Source organism: Echeneis naucrates, chromosome 7, assembly GCF_900963305.1.
Source record: "Echeneis naucrates chromosome 7, fEcheNa1.1, whole genome shotgun sequence".
NCBI lineage: Eukaryota > Metazoa > Chordata > Actinopteri > Carangiformes > Echeneidae > Echeneis > Echeneis naucrates.
Genome location: NC_042517.1, coordinates 25,245,917 through 25,257,173, shown reverse-complemented (window position 1 = coordinate 25,257,173; position 11,257 = coordinate 25,245,917). Strand labels below are relative to the sequence as shown.

The 11,257-nt window shown below is 40.3% G+C and overlaps 1 protein-coding gene across 1 annotated transcript; it reads right to left on the bottom strand.

Annotated features, from left to right (window-relative positions):
- Positions 1 to 714: 714 nt before the first annotated feature.
- rcc2 (regulator of chromosome condensation 2) lies at positions 715 to 10,617 on the bottom strand. Its single transcript, XM_029507334.1, has 13 exons — positions 10,517 to 10,617; positions 9,365 to 9,580; positions 8,576 to 8,669; positions 6,634 to 6,777; positions 6,414 to 6,545; positions 6,101 to 6,189; positions 4,947 to 5,061; positions 3,701 to 3,867; positions 3,321 to 3,501; positions 3,046 to 3,151; positions 2,860 to 2,932; positions 2,568 to 2,645; positions 715 to 1,866 (listed from the first exon to the last, which is right to left on the bottom strand). Exons 2-13 carry the CDS (start codon positions 9,563 to 9,565, stop codon positions 1,762 to 1,764), a joined length of 1,485 nt encoding a protein of 494 aa, XP_029363194.1. The 5' UTR covers positions 9,566 to 9,580; positions 10,517 to 10,617; the 3' UTR covers positions 715 to 1,761.
- Between the last annotated feature and the right edge of the window lie 640 nt (positions 10,618 to 11,257).

The following is an 11,257-nucleotide window of genomic DNA, read 5'->3' as shown; positions in this document are numbered from 1 at the left end:
AAACTCAGTGAGCCATATGGATGGCTTTCCATTCTTATCGCCACACTTTAAGTTAAAAAAACTGAAAAGGAATAAAATGTGTATTTGTTTTGACAACATAAACTAATACAGGAAATGCATTTTTGTTTTGGCCTTATGTTGGGAACCCTGCTAACTTCTGTGGGTAAGGTTATTTCATGGAGTGCACACATGCAACCACAGGACTTTGGCAGCTGTCAATCACTTTGTCAAGCTGAGTCAGAGATTAGAGGGGGAAGGTTTGGTTTTAGTATTTATTGAGTTTATTGCTTATTTCTTTTAGCCTGTGAGTCAACAGTCATTATGGAAGATGTAAAAATGTTAAAGCTACTGGGAGGGGAGGGGCTAGGTGTGATTGAAAAGATTAATAAGAGGTGGAGACTGAGTAGAAAAGGTGAGATCTCAGTGAGGTGTGAGCCTGAAGGAAAAGGTTGAGCTCTGCTGCAATCAGCTGAAACTGAGTAGCTCCTTTGTTGCTGCCAGTATTTTTAAAATTTTTTTGTACACATTGTTCATGGGCCTTACTAAAAATGTGGAACCCTGGAACAATGAGTACCTGCTTCTTTGATGCTTTTATGCCACCATGTTTTACACATTTGTACCAATGGCTTCATCCTTTTTTTGTGGATGTTCAGCACCATCAAAACTTGAGACTATTAAAACTAGGAGAAAAAAAACTGGATTAGGTGAAGAAAACTCAATGGTATCTTTTCATCTTTATTTTACCATTTAATTGAAAAACAATATAGTCCAGAGAAAATTTCACTATTAAAAAAGAATACGGTACAGATTGCAGAACCTCTGCTGTTTTTAAAACAAACCGTTTTTTCCAGGACACCTTGACATATTGAACCATATCTAGACAGTGCATTATTGGTTCTGAACTTTCAGATTTGCTTTTAAAACCGCTTCAAGCACTGGAATAGTTAATATTAATCAAATTAGCAAAGACAAGAACTAGCAGACACAGTGGTCTTTAAAGGACTGAGGTGTGCATCCTTGATGCAAACACAGAAGACTGAAGAAGACAAAAGGAATGTAACATCGAGTGGAGTGCACTAACTCAGAACATCATGTTCCAAATCCTGATTGTAACCTGTGGCAGCTGCACACACACCAACTCACACTGCCATAAACATTAAATTGGACTGATCAGCTGATCTTCTAAACTAAATAAACAAGACTTCCATAACCTGAACACACATGTAGAAAAAGGCACAGGTATGGAGTATTAGTCTTTGAAAACCCCTTAGTAGGAAAAGACTGAGGGTTCTGCTGTAGCACCCGTAAATGTGACAAACAACATTATAATTTCAAATACTGCAACAAAAAAACAACAACCGAACAAGAGACATGAAGACATCAACATTTGGCTGTATTACAAAATGGAAAAGAGTTTTGGGAAGCACAACTCTGCCAGGTGTGAAGTGCGTGGAGAAACTTGCAGGTTCACTTTAAGTGTGAAGTGAAAGTATCTTTGACCAGTGAATGTGAGAGGAACCATCCAGAGGATTTGTCTCCAGTCATATTTTCTCTTATTTGTCCAAATTGGTTCAGAACCACTTTGTGGGTAGTTGAGATGGGTGGATAGCTGTCAGACTTTTGAGTGTCTTCCCCTGAACTCAACCATCCCACTAGCACACTTGTGAGACCAGCATTGACTAACAGGTCAGGTGTTCCTGCTGAGCATCGCCAGTCCCTGTTCTAGTGAAAAAGGTTGAGGTGTTGCTGTTGCCCACCTAATCAAATTGTTCTGGGGTTGTACTCGGGCAGCTTCTTCAGTTTCTCCTGTTCCTGTTGAGTGTCCTGTCTGGCAATAATCAGGGAGTGAGAGTAGCCCATCACCACCTGCAAGAACAAGACACTCCTTAGCACCATCTCAAACCTCAGCAAAGGCACAAAGGTGACAGTTTTTCACTGTACTTATCTGGTTATACTCAGTTAGACCTTTTCATGCCAAATTGTAAATAAGTTGTAATTCATAGTTGTTTTAAAATGTCCATTTCTTGTGATTTCACATGAGCCTGTTGAACGTCCTTTGGGTTGTGTGACTTCCAGTCCATAACTGTCCTTTTAATGCATGGACTGCCTTCCAAACATCTCTTGTGGTCATATTTGCAGTTACATACATGTTCCAATACTCCTTTTCCTGTATTTCCCATGTTAATTTGTTTAGTTACAGTCGGCAGAGTAAGTCCTCCATTTGTGGAGAACTGTCCTCATGTTTACAAAGTTTTCTCCACCTTGAATGAATATATTCAACTTAACGTAAAATCAGTTCTACAATCATAATCTCAGTTTCCTGATATTTTTAATGGGAACAAATATGCAATTTTCAAAATTAAATTTAATGTGGAATTCCAAAGGCCCAATAATTTTAGTTATAATCCAATTCCCTATAATATAATGTTATTAGAGAGGTCATTATCTATAGGTAAACCTATGATTAGAAATTCTATAGGTTGTGTTTTGTCTTTTAAATCGAGGCTAACATATCAATAGTTTTCCCCATTAGGCGCTGAGAGGGGTTAGTCAATATTTCCATTTACCTGTTCAATGTAGATGCCATCCAAGGTCTTGACCTCCTGGGCAGTGGTGGAGGATTTAGGTTTGTTATCTCCATACCCCTGAGTCAGCGAAATACAAGATAGCCATGTCACACTCATGTCAATACTTTCAATATTTCGTCTTTTTCCAAAGCACCTTTGAGCAGCGTCATTTTATTGTGAAGTTAGTTTCACATTAACAACACAAATGTGTGTTTCCACCGTACTGTCGAGATGTGACGATGAAAATGAATGAAAACAATGACCCCAGCACAGGTGAAGCCTCAGGTCTTACCAGCTCTCCAAATGTGGGAGAAGGACCCCAACTGATTGTGCTCTCATCTGCAGCAATGATGATGCTGCTCTTCCTGTTAAACACAAGCACACAGTCAAAAGACACCCAGAAAAACTCCTGCACACGAGCAAAGAGCTGGGGATGTGTACTAATCTTGGCACAATCTCATTACCCACACAAACTCACCCGCATGCCAGGCTGCGGATCTTCCAGCCACACAAGTCTTGCACAGCTTTGGGATACATTGTGGACTCCCTGGAAGTGTTTGTCACCCCCCAGAAAAACAGCCCCCCTGCAAATACAACCATAATCAAGTACAAGTACAGTACTGAATAGCTCAAAAAAATAACTAGACTTCGTATTTGTCATTCAGAATTAGGATTTTACCATTGGCATGTAAAAGTCCTACATTTCACATATTGCCTGTGTTTATTTTATAAGAGAACAGTGTTCTCACTCACCCATTTCACTGACAGCGAAGGAACATTGGTAGCCTGTATAGATCTGACTGGCACCGCGTCCGGGAAAGTCAAACAGTTTGACCAAACGGGGAACCATCTCATCCTTCTGCTCTGTATGACCCAGACGCCCATAACCACCAAAACCCCAGCTGAACACTCGCTTCTGAGAGTCCAGCACCAGCTACACATATACACACACATATACACATATACACACACACACACACACACACACACACACACACACACACACACACACACACACACACAGAGTAAGAGAGAGGACAACAGCATTGTTAGGTTTGGGATAGGATAGAAGTTTCACTGGTCGTCTAACAATAGTGTTATAATGCGACTGAGCAAAAAGTGTTTTTTCTCACTGTGTGGTTTCCCCCGCAGGCAACATCTCGGACCACAACATTAGGTACAGGTGTGATCTGGCCATCCTTGGACTTTTCAATGAAAATTGCAACACGACGAGGAATGAGCTCGCAGTCAAACTCTATGCGCTGAGCACGAGCTATGAACTTCCCATCACTGTTGTGACCTGCAGTGAAATAGATGATAGGTCAATACTACACAAAGATTCTAAGACATAAGTAAGAACAACATCAGCAGCACTAGATTTCTCAGGTCCAGTGCTTCCCCTACCATTATATCAGGGGGTTGTCCCACCCTCCCAACGGCACCTCCCATCTCCCCAGAAGGTCAAGTTAATTTAATATGATTTAATTTTCTATAAGGCGCCAGATCACAACAGATGTCATTTAAGGTTAATTTTCCTATAGAACATGTCTATAGCTACCTTGTGCTTTTATTAAACAGCATAGTAATATGTTATTTATTTTATTTATGCGACAGAATGTCATTTCTGTCTCTCCATGTTCATACAGTTCTCCTCTGCACTGTTATCAGACATGGTGGAGTTCCGCCTCGATGCGCGCACACAGGTGAGCAGACTCCCGACAGCAAGTGTCGAAAAATGTCACAAGAAAGTCAAAGCAAAAGTATCAGCGTTTTAAACGCTCACAGGGCGATGATGCCAACACCAGTCGCTCCTCTGGTAGAAGCAGCCAGAGCAGCTCTCCTGCTCCGGGTCCAAGCAGCGACCTGCAGCAAAAGTCTGCTCACCACCGCATGTCGGGCTTTGACCCAGCTTGGCTGTCAGAGGAGAAATATTCCCCCTGGCTGTACAAGTAATTGTACAAGTAACAAGTAATTAAATACATACATTACATGAATAAAAGACAGATAGATAGATAGATAGATAAGAGGTAGATAAATTATTAAATACATTGATAGATAAGATAGATAAATTGCATTATATATTGCTGTCATTAAAATATATTATGATTACGATTCCTTTTTTCATGTTTTTTGTACAATGACGACCCCCCCTCCCCCAAGGTTGCAATCCTAGGGGAAACACTGAGGTCAACGCCAATGTTGGTGCAGACCATTTAAAACTTCACACAGCAGGCATTTTTGCCTTCTGGTGGACAAACCTGGTTGACAGATACTGTATACAAATATCATTTAATGTGTCTTTGATGTTCAGCCATCAGCTGTGTTCCTGACCTATCACAAACAACTAATTCACTTAATCACAATTCACAACATACATACCTAGCTGTCCATACTCTGGGCAGCCAAAGGAGTACAGGTTTCCCTTGCAGTCCACCACCATGCTGAATTCAGCACCACAAGCCACTTTCACCAGGGGCTGGCCATTGTAGGAAATCTAGAGTGAGAAAAACAAAGTTTTTTCACCTCACAATCTTTTTCAGAAGTATTCTATTTCAGAAATGAAGGCTATTCCTACAACTGCATGCTGCTGCAGTTCTGACACTGCTCAGCATTTACTTTGGGTTTTGTTAAAATAGCTGTGAATTCGCTATTCTATCTACTTTTAACTGGCTCCTGCTACAGCTGTAACTATGACACTCTGAGGCTTTGCATTAGTGTAGGCTTTGGTATTGCAGTTGTGGTGATAGTGAATATGGCTGTAATTGTTGTGATGTCTCTTGCTGTTATTATGGAGGCTGGGTCATAGTAGCTTTTCCAAAGGTATAGTACTAATTACATGCAGAGACAGTAAATGGGTGTGTTGGTCCATCATGTGTGATGTGTAACTGATGCAAATCTGGCCTTGAGTTCATGTAGCTGTAGAAAAATTCGTAATAATAACTGTTTCAGTGACCAGCACAAAACCAGACACAACAAAACGAGTGCCTGCCCATGAGTGTTGTTTGTTAACAATATGTCCCCAATGATGAACTGTCTGTGCAGAGTTCATACTACAAACGCCTAAAAAAAAAAACAACATGTCTAAGGTTTCATAGTGAAACAGACTCTGACTGCAGTTTTATTAAATACTACAAATTGTGTCCATCTGTCAGCCTCATTTGTTAATGATGAGCACAGTGCTGCACTACTGTAGAGTTGAATCTTTGAGTGACAATGTATGATGTAGTAACAAACCAATTCACTTTCTTATGCAAACGTTAGTTATTAAATCTGAATCAACCTAAATTGTGCCCTTTTGTAGATTACTCAGAGTATGGGCAAGTTTTTCCACTGCCTAGGCCTGTCCATGTGATCATTAGGCCTGAACAACATGCTCAAAGATGTATTGTGATTATTTTGGCAGATAAGGTGATCTCTCAATATTTCAGGTGAAATTGGGCAGATAAATGAATCATCATCACCGCTTAAATTATGACCTATAAGCCTGTGAGCTCTAGGCTCTATGATGTACTCAGTGTAGCAGTGGAACTTACTGGCGCTGGGCTGAGTACTGCATCAGTCTGGTTTCCTTGGCCCAACTGGCCCAACTTGTTCTCCCCAAAAGAGTATGCAGTCCCATCCTCTGAGGAAAAACAATTTTATCAGTAAAAAGCATTTTTTTGTAATGACAAGAGGTCAACAAGAGCAACAACCCCAAAACAAAACAAACAAAAGAATGCAGTAAAACTACATTAGTCACTTACAACTCTCGATGAGCAGCTACATAGAAATAACTTAGCCCTGAATGAACTATGAGGATCCAGGTGCTGAATATCCCTGATGATGCCATACAGTGTTGAGTCTTACCTGTCAGTGCCAGAGTGTGATTGCGTCCACAGGCTGCAGCAACAATCGCAAGATCTCCCAGGGCCTCAATTAACTTGGGAGCCTCCAGGCGCTTGGTGTCTCCGTGACCCAGCTGACCTTTGTCATTGCGACCTAAAGAAAACAAACAAACTAAATCAGTAAATGCATATAACCATCGAGGGTCTGGCTTATACATAACTTTTATCTAGGTATTACTTACCCCAACTCCACAGCTTGCCCTCAGTGGTCATGAGGAGACTGTGTGCAGCACAGGGACCAGAGACAACACAGCTAACTTGCACATCATTCAAACAGCCATAACGGTGAGGACCCCACAGATTCTGCCCAAGGTTCCGGAAAGCAGCTGATAGAGAGAGCACGATCACAATGAAGACCTACTGATCAGTGTTTGTCATTTGGGCCTGTTTTTTTTTTTTTTTGGTGAAGCCTTTGTTGATTGCATTGCAGTAGCTTTCAGAGCTCAAATTCATATGCCAACAAGTCATGATAATGTACACACCATGATATGGCCTCTTTTTTTAGTCACACCAGGATTCATTCCAGCATTATCATGAATATGACATGACACTTATCCAATGGTAAAACCCCCTTCCCCATACAAAATCTCGGAGTTTTTGAATTGTTTCCAGATCTACTCAAAGAGAAAAGGGAAAACATTTTTAAAGATATTGGTCGCAAAACATTTTCATTTAGAACCTAGTACTGCTTTATAATCAAAACAGACATAGACATTAGATTATATACACTGTTAGACTATTAACTATTATTTGATGCATCGAGTGAGATCTTGTCAACAAATCCAATAACAGACCAAGATTATCAATGAATTCAATTTGTGGCAAATCAATTTATAATCTAATTTCTCTGAAGATTTACACCTTCAGCCATTGGGACCAATGACCTTCAAACTAAGAGACACAAAGTCAGAGAAGTCAGAATTAGAACATAAAATAGCATTGTTGATAAGAAAAATACATACTTAAGTATTAGTACCAGTCTTAGGTGCGTCCCCCAAAAAGAAATAAAAGAAAGAAATAAAATCTTAAAACCATGTTTCTTTCTGAGACATTAAAAAAGATGCCCTTTCTCGGTTCAGTTAAAAACAGACTGCCACACAAGAATAATAATAATGATGACAATGCTGACAATACAAGGCACCCAAGCACACGATGTGGTAGAAATCCCCGACAACACTTTTGTGTATCAAAGTGGATGACAAAAGAATTATCTAAATTTCTATGTGGTGCTGTGACAGAGCAGCATCTCGCTCATCTAGATGGTCTTTGTCTATGCAGCTGCTCTTGCTGAGACCCCAACCCCCATTCTACTTCAAACAAAGCTGATTTATCCGAGTGTCAGAGTAGTGAGACTACGATGGAACATGGCAACGCAGGCCCAGCCCCAGGCATCAATGAGCCTGCTGCAAGAGGCCACACATGCGACAAGCATACATATGAATAGACTTTACTGTCACAATTGATTAATGGGTTCTCACTAGTCTTTTAACATATGTTGCCCATGCATCCAAAACAAAGACAGACACGTGTTTAATGTGGAAATCCTGAGTCATTTCATTCTCTATCAAAGGTACCACTGTCTTCTGTCTGGCTTTTCAGTTTTGTAAACCTCTTGTACAATAAAGTGAGCGATCAAGAAAATGGGTAAAGAGAAGAAAATCTATACGTCAAGTGAAAACTACAAATTTCTTTTATTTGTGTGCTGGAACCATTTGTTGAGGGCAACCATTAATCAGTCTGCCCGGTACTTATGTACAGCGTTTAGGGCTTTAGTTCACCCAGCAGGGTACTGTGAAAGATCACAGTTTTTTATTTGGTCAGGGCAACGACACCAAAACTGTCAATACCTAACTGTTATTTGTTGAATGGGCACACTTTACCCACACACTAAGCTATACCTGCCTACATTGTCAATATCTACAGATGTCTTCTACTGCAATTAGAAGTTTAAACTCGACCTGAATAAAATAGCTAGTAATCACTATGACTATGACAAAGTATACACAACAATGAGGCCAGGAAATCAAAAACTGAGTTTGTATGCAACAAACAAAAGCAGTTATCAAGTAAAGTCATCTATTCTCCTCTAGAGTGTCTTTGCTTTTGAGTATAACAACATTCTACCTTGTTGTTTGGGCACCTCCTTTCTTCCAATCAAATCCCAGTTGGTGGCACCAAAAATAAGCAGTTGGCCTTTCACCTTCGGACACTCGAGTTTCTGCAGAAAAGCAACAATAGGGTTAATAAAATTGTATGTGTGTGTATGTGCATATATATACATACATACATACATACATATACACACACACACACACACACACATACACATATATGCACACACAAAAAATGAGCAGTTTGAGTTCAGCTCACCTCACCCAAAACAAATTAAATATACACATACAGATTTGCAATTAGATTGCATGAACATTCTGACACTTTTGTCATCTTTCTTGCCAAAGTTGAAGACGTGAACGTCTAATCAGTTTCTAACACTGATTAATAACCAGTTTATCACATGCAACTGTGCTTCTACTGCCACTTCTTCTACAGAAAAATCTAAAGAAGTAATGTGGAAATAAATATAAAGTAAAAATTGCAACCCTTTGTGTTGAGAAAATTCAATTTCATCAGAAAGCAGTTGAAAATAAGCTCCATGCCAAAAGTAAAACTGTCCTATATAACTGAAGAAACAATACTACTTAAAGCACAGAGAGAAATGGCTCACTCGCTTTTTGGAAATCTTTGGTTTTGGGGTACTAATTCAATATTCTGACTTCTTATTCAGTCAATGACAATGACATACATAATTTTGCAGGCTCATGCAGAATAAAAGACAAAAAAATTGTGTTGGAATGCAAACATTATAAAAGTTGAAAAAAGTGACAAAGTTTTCTGACAACTTATGAAACCCACTATTTTCTCTTTGACATCATCAGCAACAGTGACAGGTTGGAGACCAGACTTGGCAGCAGGCTTGCCGGGTTTCTTGTTGTTCTCCTGCTCGTAGTCAAACTCATCATCACTGCTGAAGTCCCTCTCTTTCCTTTTTCCACTGGTCCTCTTCTTTTTCATCCCACCGTTCCCTGAAATGTCTGTCACCTTCTTACGTGGCATTTTTCCAATCAGAAGCTGTTGTGTGAGAAAGAGCCCAAGACAAGTTTATACAATGTGTAGGTAAAGTTTAAGAACGCAGTTATCAAGGTGGGATTAAGCACATTACGCACTTCAAGGATAACTTAACTTGAACAAAGTGTAAACAAACATAGATTACGGGAGTGCAGGAACACATCGAACAAAGTCAAACATAGATATATCATGAACAAATCCAAACAAAACAGCGGACACCAACCACTATGACTCAAAACGATAACTTTCACAGTGAGACAGAGAGATTCCCAGCCACCGACTACAGGACTGCATCAGTCCGACTTTGAGAAGCAAGTTTCTATGCACAGCCCCGGCCAACACTGTTGACAAATGTCACCCGTTAAAATAGAAAATGATCGAACATTTCTGGGCATGTCTTCTTCAATTGTTTGTTTGAATGAGCGAGCGAAATCTAGCACCTCAAGCTCAAAATCCCAAACAAGCTCAAACACGTACCTCTCTGACGGCTAGTGGTTAGCTTCATTACGCTAACGAGCTAACCGCTGTCGCTCTTTGTTCGGATAAAGCCCGAGCAGCTGGCTAGCTGACATGCTAACGCAATACACGCGAAGTTAACGTTACACACTCGGGCAGCTACTTCACAAACCAACCGGGAGAAATGTTTGCGTTGTTTTATAAATAGAAACTTCCATTGACCGTGGGCTGAAATCAGCCCGAGTAAAATGTATAAAACAGTGGAGTAATGAGTTCATTTTGCTAACGATACCCTGCTAATGTAAGCTAACAGTCGCTTAATAAAGACATTGGCACTAACGTTACATTAAACGATGCTACAACAAAAACTTTTTCATAATTTCCTCGGTCGGAAGCGTTTTCGGGCTAACCCGTGTGAAACATGCATGGTTTGGGAAAAAACAGTTTTTTACAGTATCATAAATGTAAGAATAAATGCTGTACCGGTAATTTCCTGATTCGGCAGCTCTCTGTCCGTCTCCGGTTTGATTGATTTGAACAAAAGAAGCTGCAGTCTGCTTCCACACCACGTGGTCTGCATTTACTATTCATACAGGAAACCAAACATTCACCGTCAGAGGACGGAGCTGCTGCAGCTTCATGCTCTGGAGCGGCACAGAAACCAAGCAGCCCCACTGACAAACAGCGACGATGAAATATTTGGAAAAGACTTCGGTAACAATACTGTCTCACATCTGCATGCTTTTTCCGTCCCAGCCTAGTCTCAGACTGATTTTTTTTACAAAGACTATGAATCTGGCAGGGTCGCTTTTTTTTTTAAGAAGACTAGAAATAGATTATTTTGCGAATTTTCCCCACCATGCTCTTAGCATTGAGGAGAAACAGCAGCGGCTTTCTGCTGAAACTGCCCTGATGTGTCCACTTGGTTTGTGCAGAAAAAGATTATATTGAAACCAGAGGGGTACACACAACCTGAGGTGAGTTATGACTACACACACTGTGAAGTTCACAGTATTCTCAGAAGTTTTTTCGCCAGGTCAAGCGACTGTCCAAGGTGGTCGTTTAATAATAAAAATCTCTTAGGATAACCTCCTGTTTATCAGCTTGGCTGACATTGCAGCCAGTGTTATTGTGTTGAAACTGCAATATAGTCTCTGGGGGATGAGGTGGTGGTCATACCGAGCAAATGGGGACTATGATACAACGGCCCAGCCAGACATCAAG

Bases quoted from the DNA above. Each gene is read 5' to 3' on its own strand.
- rcc2 (XM_029507334.1), bottom strand. From the start codon at position 9,565: ATGCCACGTAAGAAGGTGACAGACATTTCAGGGAACGGTGGGATGAAA. The intron at 3,152-3,320 runs GTGAGTGAGAAC...TTGTATTTGCAG, and splicing joins CTTCGCTGTCAGTGAAATGG to GGGGGCTGTTTTTCTGGGGG. The intron at 1,867-2,567 runs GTAAATGGAAAT...TTGTTCTTGCAG, and splicing joins ATGGCATCTACATTGAACAG to GTGGTGATGGGCTACTCTCA.